The sequence below is a fragment of the Hippoglossus stenolepis genome, chromosome 20, assembly GCF_022539355.2.
Source record: "Hippoglossus stenolepis isolate QCI-W04-F060 chromosome 20, HSTE1.2, whole genome shotgun sequence".
Taxonomy (NCBI): domain Eukaryota; kingdom Metazoa; phylum Chordata; class Actinopteri; order Pleuronectiformes; family Pleuronectidae; genus Hippoglossus; species Hippoglossus stenolepis.
Genome location: NC_061502.1, coordinates 15690971 through 15713718, shown reverse-complemented (window position 1 = coordinate 15713718; position 22748 = coordinate 15690971). Strand labels below are relative to the sequence as shown.

General features: G+C 41.7%; 2 protein-coding genes across 2 annotated transcripts; one reads left to right on the top strand and one right to left on the bottom strand.

Moving 5' to 3' along the window:
- The first annotated feature begins 2108 nt into the window (after positions 1-2108).
- LOC118099733 (apolipoprotein B-100) lies at positions 2109-16860 on the top strand. The gene is made up of 26 exons (XM_035144482.2): positions 2109-2315; positions 2566-2601; positions 2772-2884; positions 2992-3137; positions 3248-3395; positions 3791-3943; positions 4388-4512; positions 4774-4859; positions 4964-5414; positions 5516-5630; positions 5726-5872; positions 5986-6197; positions 6316-6538; positions 6797-6970; positions 7076-7279; positions 7393-7560; positions 7723-7928; positions 8217-8384; positions 8769-8899; positions 9021-9222; positions 9316-9488; positions 9592-9767; positions 9871-9986; positions 10148-10521; positions 10630-15329; positions 15448-16860. Exons 1-26 carry the CDS (start codon positions 2252-2254, stop codon positions 16564-16566), a joined length of 9930 nt encoding a protein of 3309 aa, XP_035000373.2. The 5' UTR covers positions 2109-2251; the 3' UTR covers positions 16567-16860.
- A 790-nt stretch (positions 16861-17650) lies between these two features.
- LOC118099736 (rho-related GTP-binding protein RhoB) lies at positions 17651-20712 on the bottom strand. Its single transcript, XM_035144490.2, has one exon. The coding sequence runs from the start codon at positions 20561-20563 to the stop codon at positions 19964-19966; it is 600 nt and encodes a 199-aa protein (XP_035000381.1). The 5' UTR covers positions 20564-20712; the 3' UTR covers positions 17651-19963.
- Between the last annotated feature and the right edge of the window lie 2036 nt (positions 20713-22748).

Genomic DNA, 22748 nt, shown 5'->3' with positions numbered 1-22748 from the left:
TATTAACTTTAAAAAACATTTAAGGTCATGAAATAAAAAGCAACACAAAAATAAACATTTAAACTTATTTTAATGTCTGTTTGTTGCTGTGTTGTATTCGTTCATTCACTCTACAAATCAGTGTAATATGTAATTTGCCCACGACTGTATATGAAATTTTAGATTCATGTTCCGATGGCAAACAAAGCAATAGATGCAATGTGGTCTATGACTGCATGAGATTAACTCCCTCCTCCTCACACAAGTTCAAAATGAAGCAGGAACTCAATTAGAAATTGAGAAATGTCCTCAAGAGCAGCGAGACACATTCTACATGTTTGATATTTACATTTCCTTTTGTCTCATGTTTCTGTTTCCTGTCTCCTGCTCTCTGATTCAATCATGTGTGTGTCAGTTCTTACCCTTTGTATCTTCTGGTTTAGGCTCATTAGTCAGAGGCTTCACATCTACAGGGGGTTTTGAGGACATCAGCTACACAATGACACCTCATGTGACTGTGCATTGATTTTCTTGGCTGACCTCAATGCTCAGGTTTTTTGTGTAACCTTATTTATGGATTTTTCAAGATGACAGAATGTCCAAAAAAACATGTTTTTAAAGAAGATCCAACTCGTCTCTGCTTTTTATCCCAACCGGACTGATTGACACTGATTGTCAGAACTACTCATTTAGTGTCATTAAAAACCTCAGAATTCCTTTGTCACTCAAGAAACACTCTTATGTAAAGTCAAGCTGTCAAACCTCTGCCTGATTAACTTATCTTGAGTTCACTTGTTTTATAATCCTGATCCTCCTCACAGACGTCTGTGAGGAGGTGAAAGGTCACTGAAGAGTGTTAAGATACCAGTGCTGAGGCGCCGCTTTTTTAATCAAAGAAAAATAAGTCAATACAGAGAACTGCCCCCCCCCCCCTCCTGTGAGTTATATACTGTGTATAACTGTATGTTAGGAAATAGACATAGATTATTATTACTCCAGCATTAATGTACAAGCAGTGTTACTATGGGAGGTGGTTGAAGTGGAGCAAATTTTATCTTTCAAGTTTCGAGATTATTTTCAATGTGGAGTAATCTGATGGTCAATCCAGTTATTGTTTGCTTTGGAGAATGTAAGAAGTTGTGAGAAATTAAATGTTGTGTCTTTTCTCAATTATATTCCTTCTGATATACAGTGGAGTGGTATTAAATATTAGTTGCCACATAATGGAAATACTCAAGTACACATGACTTGAATTTGTGTTTAAGTACAGTATTTGAGTGGATGTACTTAGTTACATTGCAGCAGTGTCTCTAATGTGTACAATATGCTGTAAGAGGCCTTTGCTCATAGGAGACAGTTTTACTTGTCATTGCATTAAAAGCTCAGATATAACTGAAGACACCAATGATGTTTAAGGTTTTCCACAAAGCCAAAGTGGTTAGATGTCATATAATGTATAATATACTTCCACTACTGATGTGATTATCCAGATAAAACAGTCTGAAAGAAATACAGTACGTGCACGACGGTGATAACACACTGAAGCAGCAGGTGATATGATTCATATTGTTCATGGGTCAAAGGTTGACTTAAGTGTCTGTGAGAGGACTTCATGTACTTGTACATGTTTAAAAAGACAATACAGTGTAACTTTAAAGCTGAAAACTTAAAATAAAACACCAAAGATATTTTTTTTTCCTTTTGGATTTGTTAAGCCGGTTCTTTCAACGTGAAATCCCAACTTGGTCAAATTAAAACAATTACTTGACTCGATGACAAAATAGATGTTTAGAAGGAAAACAAAATTACCTACAAAGTGTATCGAGCCCCTTTGAGCACAACAAGCAACCAAAGTTAGTGATTGAGGATATATTAGCTGTTGAATGGCATTGATCTGATTGCAAAATGTGTTTTTAGATATATATATATACGTAGGATTTTCTTAAATAATACAACTTAAACGATTCAGGTTTCCATTAACAAAGACTTCAGGATCACTCTGTGACAGATTCTGAAAAACAAAGCAAGGCCAGGGGAGGTGATTGATCCTAATCGCACAGACCACCCCCACCCTTGGTTTGTGAAATGTTTTTACCTTTGGCCTGCCACAAGGACTGCTCAGACTTTGGAACCAGGACGACACATTTCCAAGTCCTGCTGATCACACACTGTAAGATTGGAGAACTATAAAAGCCCAAAGCCAAGAGCTCAAGGACTAGTCTTCACTGAAAGAGGAAGACTCTCACTTCCTTAAGGCATCGGGAGCTTTACTATGCCCATCATGGAGGGTACCAAGCTCTGCCTTTTGCTTCTGCTGGGAACATTCACACTAACCCGTAAGTACTGTGTTTGTATTTTTAAGCTTGTAGGATTCAAGGACTTAGTTTTATATTTAGACTTCAAATGTTTTTGACGGGGAAACGTCGATATTTATTGTTTGTGACAAATGAAGATTTTCTGTAATGTTAATCGGCATGTTTGGATCTCAACATACTATTTACTATTCAAGTAGAGGATCATTATTTATCTATTTTACTCTATTTTTCTATCATTATGTCAAGCACGTATGTTCTCCTTCTTTTACAGAGCAAGATGTGACGGAACAATCTCCAGTGTGTCAATGTGAGTTGATTGTTTTATGTCAAATTACTTAACTCATGAAATCTGCTGCTTTTACATTTCATTTAAAATATTAAAAGTTCTATAAAGTGTTTTTTATATTAGTGTGAAACTATATCCAGAAAACATTTCTATTACAGTTGTCTGACTCGTTTTTCAAATTCACTTTTTAGTGGCCAAAAGATTCAAGAACTTCCGGTCGTTTAAGTACGACTATGAAGCTGAGACCATTAACGGCGTGAACGGAGCTACTGACAATAAGAGCGGCTCCAAAGTCTCCTGCACAGTACGTCTCCCTGCCCTGATCAACACTGCAAAAGAAACTTTATATTTGTCTTTGATAGCAAAACACTTGTACTAACAAAAAAAAAAATGTTTTAATTTGCCGTAAAGGTTGAGATTGACGTGCCCCAGACCTGTAGCTTCATCCTGCGCACCACAGAGTGCTCTCTGAGCGAGATCTCTCATGTGGACGAGCAGGGAAACACAGTCTACACACCCGCTGCTGGAAATGAGGCCTTCAAGGCTGCCATGGCCTTGTAAGAAAGATTTATTCATCCTCTGTGTTATTTGTCCAAAAAGTAAGAACAATTATTAAGGATGTAAAGAGCGAAAGGGCAGGTCATAAATGGTCTTTCCACGTCGACAGGAACTCCTTGAAGCTCAGAGTCGAAGGCCTGACTGATGTTGAACTCTACCCTGAGGACAACGAGCCTGTCAACATCCTGAACATCAAGAGGGGAATCGTCTCTGCTCTGCTCGTGCCCGTGATGGAGGAGGAGAAGAACAAGGAAATGGTAACGTCACCCTGTCTGTCTGTTCTGTTGCCCTATTTTGGTGTTTGTCATGGTTACCAATGGGTTCAGGCCCGAATCCCTGAGGAATCTGTTAGTGTAGAAGAGTCATGCATAGATAAACAAGTTGCACAATGAATAGATAAGCTGCCCCAGTCACCGGTGATAAATACCCTCCTGTAACATCATGTTCTCACATAGACAATCCTCAGAGCAGGTCAAAGTCCTAGATAACTTTATCTTGTTAATGGCATCACCTGCTCTCACCATGGGGGGTAATCGTCCAGATCGATTGATAATCTGAGTCAGGGCAAAACAGGACAAGAGCCGTGTTTACCACTCAGGCTGCCGCGACGGTGTTTTTTTCAGTATTAATAACAACCTCTCCTCATTTTCAGCCCACCGTGCACGGAGTCTGCTCCACCGACTTCACCGTCAACTCAAGGGAGGACATCGCCACTGATGTGACCGTCACCCGGGATCTTTCCCAGTGTGACGAGTTCGTCGCTCGCAGGCAGGACACGAGTCCCCTGGCCCTCATCTCTGGCCTGGTAACGACCGAACGCCGCCATCATCACAAACTGTTAAAGTTCTTAAGAGTTGAAGGATCAGTAGAAGGAGCTATATATATATATATATATATATTCACTAACTATTGGAGAAACAGAAAATAAATAAAAGAATGTCGAAGATATATATATATATATATTCAACTAGAATGTCGAGTAAGAAATAAATGAAATCCTGGATTCATCCCTTCATCAACATCCACACATCTCACTCAGTCCCCATCCCTCCACTAAGTTTGGTGGAAATTAGTGTTGTAGTTTTTACATAATCCTGCTAACAAATAAACCAGACAATAAACAATCACAGGCACCTCATACATACACATTTAGACATCACAGTTTTTTAATCAAACCTCTAAAATGATGACGCTTTCTCCTTCTCTTTAACAAAACATGGCTGTTGTCTTGCTGTCTCTCTCCCATCAGAACTACCCTATGTCCAAGTTGATTTCCAGCACCCAGACCTGCAACTACAAGTTTGACAACCAGAAGAAGCACATGACCAGTGGTACCTGCACAGAGAAGCATCTCTTCCTGCCGATGTCCAGCCAGTAAGTTCAAACAGCATGAAGAACCTGCAAAATAATAGAGGGGTATCAAATTTAAATTTTGATACTGACCCATTTCTAGATTGGGCAGAGGGCAATAACTACATGTTGTATATTTGATCTGGGTTTTTTTTTACTTTAAATTTAAAAATAAATGTAAGTATTTTTTGTCCAAACAGTTTCTACAAATGTAGATCGGATTATGTGCAATAAGATTATTTTTGCAGTTTGTAATTCTGGGTTTATTCTGTCTCCTATAAACAGAAATGAATATGGAATTTCTGCTTTGGTGAAGCAGACCTTGACTCTGAGGGAAACAGCCAAGATCAACGACAGAATCTTTGATGCCAGTGAGTGGTTTAGTTTTTATAACATGTTCTAAAATATCACAATGTGTCAGATGTGTCCATGTTCTATATTATTTTCTCACTGTTTACACTGTAATTCTCTACAGACCAGGGCAGCTTCAAGTCATTGCCCATGGATGTTTCTGATGAAAAGTGCCCCATCCAGACCAAAGAGGCTGCCTTCGCCACACTGCAGCAGCTGAGCACCCTCTCCCAGACCGATCAGGGCGAGGAGCGCGCCGGCCTCTTCCGCAAACTGGTGTCTCAGTTCCGAGGCCTGAATGCTGACGTCCTGGCACCTGCTGCCGTTGAGATGATGGACATGTCCATGCCTCTGACATTCCAAGCTCTGGTCCAGTGTGGTACCCCAGAGTGCACCAGTGCCATTCTGAAGGGTCTCAGGACCTTTGACGAAGGTGCTCTCGAGGTTGACGCTTCTGTCTACGCCCTGGGGCTGCTGGCTAATCCCTCCCGCCTCATGGTGAAGGACATGCTGGCAATGGCTCAGTACAAGAATAGCAAACCCATCATGTATGCTCTGAGCAATGTCGCCAGGAAGTAAGTAAACCCACATATCATCTTTTAAATGTTTTTTTTCATCTGAAGAAAGTCATTGAATACAGCGACTCACTGTATCTGATGTGTAACTTTGTCCCTAGACTGCACCAGAGAGAGGGAGTCACCCCCGAGATCATCGCCGTGTCTGAGTTTCTGGCTTCTCTTCTGGGCCCCGACTGCAGTGGAGAGAAAGAACTGACCTTCCTGACCTTGAGGGTAAGAAACTTGTTGTGATCTCTCAAAATACATCATTTTTATTGGTGATTTCCAATTCCATGGGTTTTTCTAAATGTGCGCACTCTTCCATTCAGGTTGTTGGTAACATGGGAGCAGCATTGGAGGAAGCTGATGCCACAATCAAGAACACCCTGCTCAAGTGCATGAGACAGCCTGCGACCACACTGTCTGTGCAGCTGGCCGCCATCCAGGCTTTCAGACGCATGTCTGTGACAGATGAGGTAGATAATATAACGACCCCTATCGGGAGAATATCTCAGATTCCATTTTTTAAAAAAGTATAACGTTTCCTGAAATGAGGTGACAAACATGTTACTCTTGTCTCTGTATCCAGATCCGCTCTAACCTCCAGAGGGTGTGCCAGTACCCCAAGGGTGCTGTGCAGAAGCGCCTGGCAGCATACTTGGTTCTGATGAGGGATCCCCAGCCCAGCGACATTGAAATGTTGAAGAAGCTGATCAATCAGGAGCAGAACGTGCAGGTCAAGTCCTTTGTGACCTCCCACGTCTACAACATCATTACCTCCGCTGATTCAGAGACCCAGAAGTAAGAATGGAGAACCTTTAAACTGACAGGACTTATTTTGTGTAAATACTCTCCTGATTTAACAAACCCAAGTATTTATATTCAGCTGATTGTTTTACCTTCTCTTTTTTAACCTCAGGCTCGGTAAGATCATCGTGGATGCCCTGGCGGAAACTGATGTTGATACACACAACGATTACACCACAAAGTCTCGCAACTACAAGCTGGATGTGGCCCAAGATGACGTCATGCAGGCCGCCATTCAGGGCAACATTATCTTCGATCCCAGTAACCAGTTGCCCAGAGAGATGTTGCTGGAGACTACTCTGAACGCTTTTGGTTTCAACCTGGACATTTGGGAGGTAAAATATTCAATTATCAGTCATTTGTTGCTGTCTCACATTGTAGTTCTACAGTTACTAGAAACACCATTCGAGAAAAATGCTATATAATAACAGTAAAAAAACAACAATTGTGTTTTTCTTCATATTATCATTATTTGCTGTAATGGATTCTTGGTAGGAAATAGAAATAGTATTATTTGGCTTAAATTTAGGGTTTAACTCATTAAACCCACTGTTTTTATTCTAGTTATTTAATTGCTTAACTTTGCATTGTAGATTGGCATGGAAGGAAAAGGCATCGAGCCGACCATTGATGCTCTCTTTGGAAAGAACGGTTTCTTCCCTGACACTTTGTCCAAGACTCTGTACTGGGCCGAAGACATGATGTCACCAAACATCAAGGAAGTTCTGGAGAAATGGGTTGCTCCCCTCAAAGCAGAAGGACAGATGGTAAATCTTGTGTGGGATTATTTCTGTTAAACACCCTTTAGTCAAAGTTTTTCCATCATTTCCACTGGTACCACCACAACTAATGCAATGGAACTTTTTCCTTAGGTCCCTGAAAACCTTGGGAAAGAAATTGTTCGCAACTTCAACAAGCTGGTGAAAGATCTGCAGAGTCAAGAGTCTCCAGAGGCCATGGCCTACCTGAGGATCATGGGAGCTGAGCTTGGTTTCATCAAGGCCAGCGACCTGAGGTTTATTGCTGAAAACGCACAGATGTATGCAGATATTCTCGTCAGGCTCATTCCTACCAAGGTACTGATCTTTACTCCTGTTATCCATTTACAATGACGTCTATCCAACAATCTACAACTCTTTTTCTGCCCATCAACAAGAGATCATTTAAAATAACTTATTATTTCCATCAGGCTTTGTCTGAAATAATGTCCAGAACTGACAACGAGATCTTCGCCCACTACATCTTCATGGACAACAAATTCATGATGTCAACTGCAGCTGGTTTGCCTCTGACATTCGCGATGACCGGCACCTTCACTCCTGGTGCAAAGGGAGGCCTTCGCCTTGCTCCAAACATGGTACTATTCCTTTAATGATATTAATACCAAGAATTAAATATGAATGGTAATACAATTAGCTCAGTTTTTCGGTTGTAGTAAGGGTTGTATGATGGTGTTGTTTGATATTTTTTCATGCCTCTACAGCCAATTTAATTTCATACACTCTGCTTTTGTTCACAGAAGGAGCTGCTGTTCATGCCCTCCGCTGGAGTTGAGTTCATGACTCAGATGGGAGTCCATGTCCCTGAATTTGTTGTGTCCGCTGTTGAGATGCAAACCAACATGTACCATGAGAGCACACTCAATGCTAAGATCAGCATGGAGCAGGGCCAGGTCAAGCTTTCCATCCCCGCCCCACAGGGCCCCACAAAGCTCTTCAGATTCCGGTAACAAATAACATAAAACACATTCATATATAATATTTAACAGATCAAATTTATTTTTGTTGTGTTTTTGTATATATATATATATGGTTGTGTTCTGCTTTGTGTACCTGCTGTTGAATATACGCAGATGTGCTAAGAACCTAGAAGAATTTGTTTTTCTGCAGCCACATTCAGAGCTACTAGCATAAATGTTAGCAAGTGCAAGTGTTACAACACGTGGTACTATTATTACATAAACGAAGTTATTAGAAGATAGATGCTAATTTTACTGTTCTTTCTTCTAAATAGCAATAAAGTGCTGATTGTGGGTGCCGGCCAGGCTAAAATGATCCCACACACCCTGAGTGATGAAAACTGCAGCCCTCTCTTCACTGGGCTCAGCTACTGCACCGAAACAGCTCGTGCTCTCGCTGGCAGGGACGCTGCCCCTTACTTCCCCCTGAATGGAGAGACTATGTAAGTTTGGAGAACGTATAGATTATTTTGACAGTCTTATCACAGATTGCAGCATGTCACATGATTATTATTCGTGAGTCTGAAGCAATTGGTGCCTTTGTACTGGGAAACGTTTCAGTGTGATACGTTGGGCTGAAAAATATATGGGTTGAATAGAGGTATGATTTGCCAACACAGCACCGCTTTACATTAAGAAGTAATCTATTTTATATCTATGGAGAAGGGGAGACATTAGAAATATATTAGTTGGATTTGTATGTATTCATACTGCTTAGTTAAAGTATTCAAATGATATTGATATTGTGAAAGAAATGCTTTTTTATGTTTTTCTTCATTAAGATTTTCAATGAACACTCATCAATGAGATTTGACTTTTCATTCTAGGTTTAATGTGGACATCAAGCCCACTAAAGAGGTCACTGAGTACACAGCCACCATCGCCTACAATCTCCTCAGTGAAGGAAAAGATGGCCGCCAGAAGGTTGATTCTTTGAAGATGAGCCTGAGAGCTGAAGGTATGATCATCATACTTAGAAAAAACTTTAAACCTCTTATGTTTTTTCTATTAGTCATAACCATCTACAGACTGCATATATAAGTAATCAAGTTAAACTTTATATTATTCTGTCACCTCAGGTGATCAGCCTACCGAGGCCACAGCCACCATGAAATACAACAGGAACAGGAATGTCTTCACCACTGAAGTCCAGATACCCGACTTTGATGTTGAAGCCGGTGTTAAGGTTAGCATGGCCGACAGCAGTGCCAAAGGCAAATCCATGATCCTCGAGATCTCCAACAAGAACGTGCCCCAGCTCTCTCTGATTGGTCGTGCCAAGTGAGTAAACCCAAGCTTGATACTTGCTTCAATATTCCACAGTCTTTATTTAAATACAGGCACTGACTGGATCATGTTTGTTTTTTTATTCAGGCTTCAGGCCGTGACTGATGGCATGCTGCAGGTTCAACTGTTAGTCCCCTCACTCAAGACTGATGCTGCCATCACTGCAACAATGAGCAACACTGACGGACTCACCTTAGAGATCAAGAGTGATGTCAAGCTTCCAGAGACCTCCTCCATTCAGGCAGTTGTATTCAATTATGGTAAGTTTTTCTACAAAATACTAGAATGGACTGATAATTTCAGGTATTTGTCCAAATACTGTCTAAAATACAAAAGTCTAACCCTAAATTCTTTGTATCTCAGGTGAAGACCATGCTGAGGTCCAGCTGCTGTCCAATGTGAATGCTGATACTAAGATCATGGTGCCTTACACTGAGGCCCTCCAGGCCTGGCTCAGGCAGTTTGCTGAGGACGTCATGGAGCAGCAGGTTGTCAAGACTGATATGAGACTGGGTCACATCGTAAACAAGGCAGTTGAGGTGAACAGAATATAATAATGTCATCTATTCTATATTATCTTTATTTGCTTCTAGTTTCTTTTTCCCAGACTAAATTATAATAAATGTGGTGTTTCTTCATCAGGCCGGCAACATCTGGATGGACAAGATCCAAACTGATGTTCCCTATGTTGAGGCTCTGAGGAACAGAATCACAGATGTGGAAATGCCCGCCATGCCTGAAAACCTCTTCATGAACCTGTAAGTGTAACACATATTCAAATATATGAATTAGGATAAACATATTGATTATAAGAAAATTGCATTTTTTCCTGATTAATTATAAAATAAGTACACTATTAAAATAAGATCAAATGTCTCTTTTAAATTTAACAAATATTCTGTTTTCATCCTTCCACCAGGGACAGCAAACTCAGATACCAGTTCAACCAGGACCGTATGACCGTCACTATCCCTCTGCCTCTTGGAGGCAAATCATCTGAGGAGCTAAGGATACCTGCAAGGCTCACCTCCCCTCACATCTCTTTGCCTCAGGTGGGCATGAATATTGTCCCACAGGAGATCCAAATCCCCACCTTTACCATTCCTTCTGAATATGATCTCACCATGCCTCTGATGGGAATAGTGGAAGTGTCTGCCAAACTCCACAGTAACTATTACAACTGGGAAGCCACAGTCTCTGCTGGAAACAAAACTGTTGAGTCTCCCACCTACATGGCCCAGTTCAGCATCATGGCTGAAAGTCCAGTCAAACTTCTCTCCTTCTCAACTGAGGGTATTTTGATCTTTATTCTTTACAAAATACACATTTATTTTTAACACACCTGAAATAACATAAAAGTTGATACTAATTCATATTTCTACTGATTTGTCTGTTTTAAAGGAGCTGCAAAAATCACAGATACGGAAGAGAAAACTATGAAATTCACCGTTGATGGCTCCCTGAAACACATGATCGTGGACACAGGTTTTAATCTGCTGGAGACCATTGCTGTCACAGACAATGTACTAACAACAGGACGATACAACATCTATGCTGTCTCCCCTCTGGGTCTAGACACTTCTCTGACTGTTACCACACAGTTCACTGTTGACGACAACATTCTCTCTGGAGACATTAACACAGATGGAAGTGTGACCGTTGGACCCATGACTGCTACCACCACCTATCTGCACACCTTCTCTGTTGAGCCAATGAAGAAAGAAGCAAGATTGGAGAGTACACTGAGAGTGAACTCTGAAATCCTGAAGGTTGTGAACAAGGTCAAGGCATCATATGCAAATGAGGAACTTCTGATTGAGTCTAACACCAACATGAACAGCAACCCAATCAAGCACACTACCAAAATGAGCCTTAGCTACAAGGATGTCAAGCTTACCATCCAGTCTGACTCTGTGACCAAGGCTGATGACAGAATGGTTCGTAGCCAGATGGAGTTCTCTTCCATCGCAGGACAGGCCAGTCTCCGGATCGAGAACCAAGCTGATGATACAGCGAACCGTGCCTACTCCCTGATCACTGGGTCCATCAACCCCTCAGGTTTGGAGGTAAACACAGATGCCTCCATGAACATGTTTTCAAGCCTTGCCTCTCACAAGGCAACCTTGACCCTGAACATGAATGGCCTGACAACCAGTTGTACAACAACTGCCCAGTACAGCCCAATGACCTTTGAGAATATTTTCCATGGTGGAGTTGATACCTCTGGTGCTACCGTGTCCCTGACCACCAAGGGAGCCATTAAAGACAATAAAGCCGAGCTCAATGTTGAGGGTAAGCTTGCAAGCACAGAAGCCTATTTCAACAGCATCCTTACGGGTAACCTCTATGACATCAACACCAGGAACAGAGTGAACCTTAGAGTGAATGAAGATGGCCTGGTTGTCTCCAACAACTTGGTAGGATCTTTCAATGAAATGAGGACTGAAAATACCCACACACTGTCTCTGGCGCTGAAATCTTTTAGCCTTCACTCCAAGACTGACAACGTCCTTGATGAGAGGAACTCCTACATGCACAACATCATAGTCAACATGGAGCCTTACACTGCTTCAGTTACTGTAAAGAATGACCTGAAGATCATGGAGATTAACTTTGTGAATGACGCCCAATTCAAGGCACAGCCCTTCAACATGGAGCTAACTGGAACAACGATGGGAGTTTTCTCAAAGGAAGAGCTCAAGCACACGTATGAAATCAAGTTTATTGACATGGTCCTGTCTGCAATGTGCAATACAAATGGAAAACTCCTGGGATCTCACATGACACATACCACTGATATGGAGATTGCTGGTCTGACCATGAAGTTCAACGATGTCACTAACTTCAACTCACCATCTCTTCGTCTTGACAGCACAGTCAAAACTGTTGCAGCACCCTTCACTCTGACCATCGATGCCCTTCTCAACTCAGATGGTGCAATGTATCTGTATGGCCAGCCACAGAGCGGCGAGCTGTACAGCAAATTCCTCCTGAAAGCAGAACCTCTTCTGTTCACACATTCATTTGAGCACAGAGCTTCAACCACCCATGTACTGGAAGGCACACCACCTATCAACACCCACATGGAGAACAAGTTCAACAGCATGCTTAGCTTGCAAGAGCAAAGTGTCACACTGAAGATGAAATCCAAAGTAAACGAGCACACTTTTGATGAAGAAATTAGCGCTTATAATAATGCAGAGAAAATGGGTATTGAGATGGCAGGAGTAATGTCAACCTCCGTCTTTACTGAGGCCAGTGAAGATTATTCCATCTCTGGATTTGTGAAATATGACAAGAACAGCGACAGCCACTTTGTCCAGATCCCATTCATTGAGCACCTGCCTGCAGTCATTGAAAACGTAAAGATCACGATGATGAGGATGATGGACAACAGCATTGAGATGCTGAAAGAAATCAACAACAAGTTGGAAATCAGTGTCAAGTTTCAGAACAAAGTGGCGGAACTTAAGGAGGTCATCAACAACTTTGACTACAAACTCTTTGTCAAGGACCTGAGAAAGTTTATTAACTCAATGGAAAATGTATTCACCAACCTGACAACCAAGTTCCCAACTGACAAAGTCATGAATGTGCTGAACTCCATCAAGGAGACTTGCATGGCTTTCATCAAGAAACATAACATTGCAAACAAGTTCAATGTTGTTTATGCCAAACTTGAAGAAATCCTCTCCAAATACGAGGTTGAGAAGATGATTGAGGCCATCATGGATGAGGTTGTTAAAACTATGAAGCAGTATCAGGTGAGGGAGAAGATTCAGTCTGCATTTGCTGCTCTCAGATCAATTGACTTCCAGCCTTTGCTCAAAAAAGCTCTGGCACCTGTTCAGCAGCTTGTGAATGAAATGTATTCCTTCGACTTTAAACAACTGATTGAAGACGTGAGTGATTATTTCATGAAAATGGTCCAGAATATCAGATCTTTTGATTATGACACATTCACTATGGAGCTGAAAGAGAAGGTGACAGATATGACCAAAATTCCCTGTTTTGGAAAGCTCTACGGAGAGTTCAAGGTTACATCTCCTCATTACAATATCAGGACCACTGCTGATCTGGAGAATACCACAACTGCATCAGTCACACCAGAGTTCAAAATTAACCTTAACTCACAGGCTACATCTACTTTGAAAATCCTTGACTTCACCACAGCTGCCAGTGCACACGTTGCCGTGCCCAAGATGAGTCGTCTGTCCGTTTCCGAGAACATCAATGTTGACCAGTCATGTTTCACACTTGACCACAAGGGAACGATGACTCTCTATGGCCTGTCAGCTCAGGCTTCTGCTGATACTACTGCAAAGGTCACAACTGAGCTTTATGCTGCAGAGCTTGTCAACAAAGCATTTTTGGCCATGGAAAATGGAGTTTCCGTCACTGCAGAGACTGCCTACAAACAAAACCTCAACATGCCACTCCTTAACATCTTCACTGAAGCACAGATGAGTCAAAAGACCGTTTTCCAGCTTGAGGATGGCACTGCGCATCTGACCTTCAACAATCTTGTTCATGAAAAATATGCAGTTCAGGACATCTCAAATGAGGGATCCCACAAGAGTGACATGGAAGTGGTCATGGATCTCCACACAGCCAAGGTAACTTTCACCGGAGAAACAGGATGCGGCCAATACAAGATGAATCAAAATGTGGTTGCTGATATGTGCATCTTCCGACACCTGATTATCAGTGGCAAGGTTGAGACAGATACACCTTTCATGAAGGGAAGTGTTGCAGATGTCAAGTTCCAGGCTAAGGTTGAAGACATGAAAATTGATTTCACTGCCTCTCACAGTGCAGAGCTGACCGGAGGAGTTGAGGGACCACTCTCAAGCACTGCCGTGGCTTCGATCACACCTAATGAGCTTATGTTTGACACCAAGAACAGGGGAAACGCCAAGCTTGCCCTTCCATTCCTGCTGTCTGGAAAGGTGGATCTCCAGAATGACATCGCTCTTACCCTTAACTCTGGAGTTCAGCAAGCTAGCTGGACAGGCCTGGCTAGATTCAACCAGTACAAATACTCCCATTCCTTCACCATAGATAATGAAGAGAAAGAAATAATCATAATTTCCCAGATTAATGGAGAAGCTAATCTTGATGCATTGAAACAAACAATCACAATTCCTGAAATGACAGTGCCATTCGTTGGTATTGGGACACCAAGACTGGAGGACTTCTCACTGTGGCAAGATACTTTCCTGAGCGACCTCCTACTCACAACTCAGCAGACATTGGACATGAACTCCAAGCTGACCTACAAGAAAAACCCTGAGGTGATTACCATTGACATTAATGTAGATCCACTCATCAATGTCATTAATACCAACGTCAAGACTCTGCACAAGAAAGCACTCATCGGCAAGGACAAGGTTGCTGCCATGCTCGCTACATCTTACAACAAGGCAAAGGCAGAGTATGAAAACTATAGCATTGAGTTTCCCAAAACCATTACAGTGCCTGCCTACAAAGTTCCAGTGATGAATATCGAGGTGTCTACATTTACCATTCCCCTGCCTGACCTCACTCTCATCACAATGCCTGCTCTGCATGTTCCATCTGCCCTGAGCAAGCTGACTCTTCCCAAAATCACTCTGCCCAAAATTCAGAGCATCAAGATCCCAGTACTGGGTGATCTGACCTATGAGGGTTCAATGAAAACAGCAATGATCACACTCAAAACTGATGCCAGCATCCTCAACAAGGACAACATCATCATCAAACTTGATGCCTCTTCAGCCTCTGAATTTGAGCTTCTGACTGGAAAGATCCAGGGCAACGTCGACGTAATCACAGCTGGTGAATTCAAAATAGCCTCTGTCCTCTCTGTGAAACATCCAATGGTAGAGGGAACCCATGACAGTGCCATCATCTTAAGTTATGCAAATGTCTATACCTCCATCACCAATTCGGCAAAGGTCAATCTACCCGACAGAACGATGGAAATCCACCAAGAGATTACAGGAAATCCAGAGGAAGGCCTGGTTGTTTCTATGTCCACTCCATCTGCGGGACTCATTGCAGTTCAGATGCAGACTAAATCCCCAGCACAAGTCAAAGCAAGACTCTATGGTCGCTACCCGGTAAGAGAACTTTTGACTACTTAATGCTTATTAATTACATATTATTGTGATTTAAATGAAAAAAGTGTGTATTTGTTTTTGTAATAATATTTTTTTTTGTCTCATGTTTTTCCCACAGTCTGAGCCAACAACAGACATTGATATCCTGAGTCTGAAGATGTCTGTGATGAACTCTGAGAAACTGAACATTCAGACAACTTGGAATATGGAGATGCCATACGATATGATGTTGGAAGTGAAGAACCAGGTACCCAGAGGGGTGGAGCTGGTGTCAGGTCCTGCTTATTACACATATAAAGAAATCAACAGAAAAGCTGGAAGGCTTGTGGAATCCATTGAACGGGCTAGCAAGAGGGGCAGAGTGGTGTTCAAGAGGGCTGTTGATGACCTCGCAACAGTAAATCCTTCTGCTGTTATGACAGATGTCACAGATATGACTATTATGATCCTCAGAAATAACCAACAGAGGGTTGAAGCTATTCTTGATGCTATTGTTAAAGTCCTGAGAGAGACCAAGTTCCAGATCTATGGCTTTGAGCAGAGAATGTCTGGGCTTGAGATCTACCAGAAACTTAGTGGTTTTGTTGCCGATGTATCTGAGGAAGCTGTTCAAAAGATTCCACAGTATTTTTCCTCCATCTTTGGATCCGTCCTTGATTTTATCAGAGCCATTGAATTCCCCCTCCCTGGCTCTAACCACATTGTGAGTGGAGGAGAAATTCTTGATGATTTGTCTGTAGCTATGAGAACAACCCAGGATAGAGTTATTGTCACTGTGAGGAAACTAGGAAATATCCAAGTGGAAGACATCCAAGAGAAATTTTCAGCATTCTTGCAATTTACCACTGAACAAAGTGAGAGGTTTCTCCACACCGTGAAATCTCAGAATGTAGAAAAGATCTCTGCCTTTGTTGCTGATGTGTACAACGATGCCATCAACTCCCCTGTCATAGCCGATGTTGCCAAACAGATTGAAGAGTACACCAGAATTGTTCTGGAATATCTGAAAACTGTGAGAGCTAAAATCCAAAATATTGTGTCTGACATGTCTACTGAACAGCTTGAAGTTGACCTCCAGTCCTGGATTGACTCAGTGGTAAAACACATGAATGCTTTCCACAACAATGTTGTTGACGTAATGAAGGAGAAAAGCAAAAGTGTTGAACCATATGTGAGAGTAAGCGACAGACAGATGGATATTGACATTCCTTTACCATTTGTCGCCAAATCCAACTAACTGGCTGCGGCAAAGAACGTTTAATGCAGTATTTGTATTGATTATATCTGTTGTGTAACCATCACGACAACAGTAACTCTGTTGTACCAAAAATAAACATAACTACATGCTAACACGTATGGTCTGTACCCAAGATAAGTGTCTCTCTACTTTTGTTTCAAATTCTTAATTTTGTTTGTTTTCCGTTTCACAGTAGTTTACCATTTGTTGTTATCCTACTGTTTTCTTTGTGTCTTGTACTATTTAAAAAACCCTTATGTGGGCCTCAATAAAGTCTTCTTACATAGAATTTAACCTGAATGTCTCAGATCCTATCTTTTTGGAAGAGTGTGCAAGGGTGATGTGATTTTTAATGATTTCCTTCAAGAGGAGTTTTCATGCATAAAGGAGCAGTTTCCTTTGGTTTTCCTAAAACTCACAAATAAATGGTTACTCATTACAATAACACAGTCACAATTTGTCCCTCATACATAAATCATTTGTATCCTTAGCAGGTATAAATTTAGCAGAGACACAAATAGCCTCTGTGACTCACATGCTCTCTGAACATAAAACAATGGGAATGAGAAGAATGAATAAAGACTCTGTTTGACAAAAAAACAAGCCAAGCCCAGACATTTTCCAGCTCTGCAATATGATGCAGAGGGGAAACAAGTATTCAGATATTTTCCTTGAGTAAAATAAGCAAAAAAAGAATTAGTACTCAGTACATGTTGAAAAAATACATATGTACTACGTGTAGCTACCAGGGAAGTGTAGAAAGTGTAAAAAGGATATATATATATATATATGTATATATTAAGAATAAATTCATTCATAAATTGAAAAAACTCAAGCATAAGTTCCTTAAAAGTATGTTTAAGTAAATGCACTTAATTTCCACTACTTAGTTTTGTGTCCTGACAAAAGCAGTGAAAGAAAATCAAAAATGAAAGGGTATGTGATGGCATCAACAAAAAACACCAACCAAAACATATTTTTCTTTCAAGCATGTTTAAGGTAATTGTAGCTGCACAACAGCACAATATCAACTGGTCTTTAGTGAGAGAAAATGAGCCAAAAGAATTGAACATTTGAGCTGGTGACACGTTGATTTTTTTTATTGAGTTTCCAAGAAAAAGTACTGCTTGTTCCCTTACATTCTGCATTGTTTTTCCTTACAAAGATTTCCATTGTTTGACATCCACCGTTCAAACCTTTAAGATTATTACACCGAGTTAGTCATGAATCGGTTCAGTCCTCAAAAACGATTCTTTATTTTCCTTCTGCATGATTCCATTGTTGGAGAAGATGAAAACTGCCGTGTCTGGCCGTCAGTGAATAATAACCCAACAACATTGGAAATCAGAGGCACATGAGGGGGGCCAGTGTGGGAAAAATTAACCAATCCAGCACAATGCATTCCTGCTCTGTAAGTCAGCAAAAAACCCAGCAACAGAAGGCAGCGAGGAATGTGACTTTTACACCATCGTAACTCTGGTTGGATTTGTTAAAGATTCTCTCTTTTACGCTCTGATTTATCCTTGCTATTATTGGACCACAGAAAATGACACATTAGAGTGAAACTGAGCTTTTTGTCTTCGGTTAGCATTAAAAGAAGAGCTCACGTTGTACATCCACCGGGGTTCTGCCCTGCATTGTCAGTGTGGCAACAGTCTCTGTAATTGATGTTCATAGCTGTCATTTGGCCAGGCACTCCCACCATAGTGTAAGAGGACAGTTACACAACGCTTTATGAAGACACAGATCGAACGCGAACAGAATTTATTTCGCAAGAACTTAGCTGACGCACACAGTTGATTTCTGTTGCCGACTTCAAAGCTCCATCAAAGTTCCTGAACACACACACATCTGAGGTACATTCACAGTCGTACAGGTCGACATTAAGGTGGAATCTTGTGTGTGTGCGTCTCAGCAAGACATATTTCAGTTTTACAGCTGTAAACAAACTTTCTACAGCTTCAACAGTTAGTTTTACTACTTTACATTTAGTTTCAGTCTGTGTTTCAGTCAAAGGGATACCCTTTTTTTTTTTAAGTTTGTGTCATTATATATATAAGACTGTGGTTATCATAACATAACATATGATTAATTTCCATTTGAAATGTTTTATTGCCACCCAATGGTTTAATCCCATATGGGAGTGTGCTACTGGCTCTTGGAGCTCACATGTAGCCCACTCTCCTTTTCATAACATTTACTAAGAAAACATGTTACTCTGGGCAAAGCACTCACATGTTAAACCATCTCACATGCTCAACCTTGTGTTGGAAATATCACTCATATCGATGTAGAAAATGTCAGAGTGTTAGAGACTTGGATTCTGGATTCCAAGAGTTCACATATGTACTGAGATACTTAATAATTTGGTTCAGTTGAGCTGCAAGAAAAAAACATTCTCCTTCTTGCTGTAGCTTTATCTTACATAGTTGTAATAATCCATGTTCAAAAAAAGCATCTATTTCATCAATGTCCCGCCCAAACAAGTCAGTGTTGTCCCGGCCAAGCATAAAGTTGAGGGTGGAAGAATGCTTCATAAGGAGAAACACATGGTTAACTGTTTGCTTGCCCACTTTACTTTAACAAAAACACACTGGACAATATGTGAAGCCCTTTTCGAGACTGGTCGATGTGTAGTTTACTTCATCAGTGGTGAAATGTGCCCTGTTGCAAAACAACTATTAAACTTAATAATACTGTGGATTCAAAAACATGCATTGTTTGGATGTCGATCCAACTGACAGACCTGAGACAGCTGATGTCATGGACCGTAAACTAATGGCATAAAACACAAAGAAGCTATACAGAACACTGTGGGTCTCCGTACACCGACGTGTAGGCTTTATAAAACTCTCTGTAAATTGCTTAAGTTTACAGGTGCTGTGCAATCTCCCAAATTGAATACAGTATATATATTTATTTTTTTTACAATACACGTGGACATAAATAACGAGTGCAATTTCTTTCTGCTTTGCTTATTACAAAGTAAAACCGTGGCAGTGAGGCAGTGGCCTATAAAAAACAGTTTGAAGCACAAAGAAAGTGTGAAATCAAAATCTTGGCTGGAAGCAGGCCCTGTCCACACAGCAGACACAGGGTGGAGGAGTTTGTCCTTTTTTTACCCCTCCACAAGTCAGACTGGGATCATGTGACCCACAAAGAACATACTGTGACCAGTGCTTTTCTCACACACACACAAACACACGGACACACACTGATCACAGATGATCATCGAGTGTGTTCAAAAACAACTTGTTTGCAAGTCATTCAGCCAAGGTCGCCTGCCAACATGGGAGTATCCACACCGTGGTCACTGCCCGTCCGTGTTCAGACACACACCCCAGAGGTGCCAACGTCCTTCTGCGCACTCATGGTTCTCCAGACAGAGGAAGTGGGTTCACATCAACACGCAGCATTTGAGACATCCACCCTGCTGTGTGGTTCGTTTCTTTAAGGCCGCCCGTGTGGCGCTCTCGAACACTTCCCAGATCCCCTCCTTGGTTTTGGCCGAGCTCTCCATATAGTCATATGCGCCAATGCGCATGGCCATGGCGCGGCCATCCTCCGCTTTCACGGGCTCCAGCTTCAACCGGGACAGCTCGTTCTTTACGTTCTCGTCGTTGCGCAGGTCCTTCTTGTTGGCCACTAGGATAATAGGCACATTCGGACAAAAGTGTTTGACTTCGGGGACCCACTTTTCGGGGATGTTTTCCAGCGAGTCCGGGCTGTCCACGGAGAAGCACATGAGGATGACATCTGTGTCCGGGTAGGAGAGGGGGCGCAGGCGGTCGTAGTCCTCCTGTCCGGCGGTGTCCCACAGAGCCAGCTGGACCTGCTTGTTGTCCACTTCTATGTCCGCCACATATGTCTCAAACACCGTAGGGACGTACACCTCTGGGAACTCGTCCTTGCTGAACACGATCAGGAGACACGTCTTCCCGCATGCGCCGTCCCCCACCACGACTAGTTTTTTGCGTATGTCTGCCATCCCTGCCATTGTTTTCCTAGCTCTGGCTCAACCGTACCATCCACACTCTTCGCATCCACTCCCTCCACTTGTGATTCTCTACATGTGACTGCACCGACTTGTCTTTCCTGAACTCGCAGCCTTTTCCCAGCCGCCGCTGCTCCTTATAAAGCGCAGGCTAGTTTTCCTAAATATAGCAACCCAATCGGAAATGGGGAGGTGAGCTCACTGCGCGTAATGGAGGAGGTGATTGGATCTCATCGCTTTTTCCTTGTGTAGAGGAGGGTCGCGGACCACGAGGACCCACCCGACCCAGGATCAGCCCAAATCACCCAAATCTGTTATCTTGACGAATAACTTTTTTTGTGGGGGGGAGGGGGGTTCATTCTAACTGAAGCGGCTTTTATTATATCATTGAATATATTAAAAGACGCCCCTGATCGGAAATAATGCATCGACTTTTAACACTTTTGTCTCCAAGTCAACATTGCCCCTGTAATTAAATTAGCCGGTGTCCAATACACATCCATTCAAATGCCACGCGGCAGCAATGTGAGTGAGCATCAGACATTTCTGATCCGGTGCTGATTTGTATTCTTTCTGAATTATAGGTTAACAAACAGATTAAATGTACATTTAATTTAAAAAGTGCGTTAGCCTCACATGTCTTCTACAAAAGAAAAAAAGGACGTCGGGGGAGGAGAAACAGCAATTCGTGGCAGCGGCAGCTCGTAGAGGCACTTCCTGTGGCAACAGAAACTGCCACTGGTTTTTAAAGGCAGCTGCCACTGCTGCCACCCGGTTTGAGGGCAACTACCGCTGTTTGTGACTTATCCCCTGAGATTTATATATTATATAGGTTTATCAGCGTGTTACTGTTCTGAGCACCAAGAATAATGTATCTGTATTTATCCACTTTGATGCTCGTTTATATCTGATTCCTTTGTCATATTTGTACCGATTCTGCTTAAATGCTGTCAATGCTTTGCCTGTGTTTTGTAATCACACTGCTGCCAGACTGCATCAGGGTGGTACCCACCTGCTGCGGCAGCTCCCACCTTTGTTTGGAGGCATCTGCCTCTGTTGCCACACTGTCTGAGAGCAACTACCGCTGTTTGTGACTTATTCTGGGAGATTTGGACTAGTTTGTGAACGTTTACTTTCTTGTTATTGTTCCGGGGCATGGATGGTTGAGACGCTGCGTACAGCTTTGGTGTCATCCCTTCAATCAGTTGTATTCTTTTCTACTTTCTGTGCTTGTATGATACTGTATTTTAATACGTATGAATTACCAAATAAATATTTCCTCTACTAAATATCCAGATATATTGGTTTTCATCTGAAAAAAAAATGTTTAAGGGGTTTAGTTAAACTTTGATAAGATTTATTAAGCATTTCATGGGTCCATGCCATGTTAATTATTTTATTTTTGTCTACTGATCATTTACAAGATGTGCCTGTGCCACACGTCAGACTCCTAACAGCAGCAAAGAAAAAATAAATTTTCTCTTAAGTATTGTGTCCTCATATATCTTAGTTATTGTGTATTTTGAACTGCATTTAAAAATTAAGTTATATTACTGTTGGATATGCGGAGGCTATATTACATGTTCTGCTGTCAAAAAACTTTTGAGGACATCATTATTACTTTGCACTGTAACAATGTGCAAATGTGACAAGTGGACACTTCACTGCATTACCATCTGTACATTCCTGTATTTCCATATGTATATTTATGTAGCCTAATGGGCATATCTATATCTGAGTCAATATCTGGTCTTTTTCTGCAGATATGCAAATCTGATTTGTCCAACACCCCGAGAGCTAACAAACTATCTAATAAACTTCCATAAACCAGTATATATCTCATTGAATAAATCACAAACAGCTTCTGTTGCTCTCAGACATTGTGGTGGCAGTGACAACTGCCCCCAAACACTAGTGGCAACTGTGACAGCTGCCTCCAAACAGTGTGGAAACAAAGGTAGCTGTCTTTGAACAGTGTGGCATCAAAGGTAGCTGTCTTTAATCAGTGTGGCATCAAAGGTAGCTGTCTTTGAACAGTGTGGCATCAAAGGTAGCTGTGTGTAAATATTGTGACATTTTAAGGCAGCTGCCTTTCACACCAGTGGCAGTTTCTGTTAACACCGGAAGTGCCTCTACGAGCTACCGCTGCCACGATTTGCGCTTGCCCTTACTAGAGAGGAGGTTCATT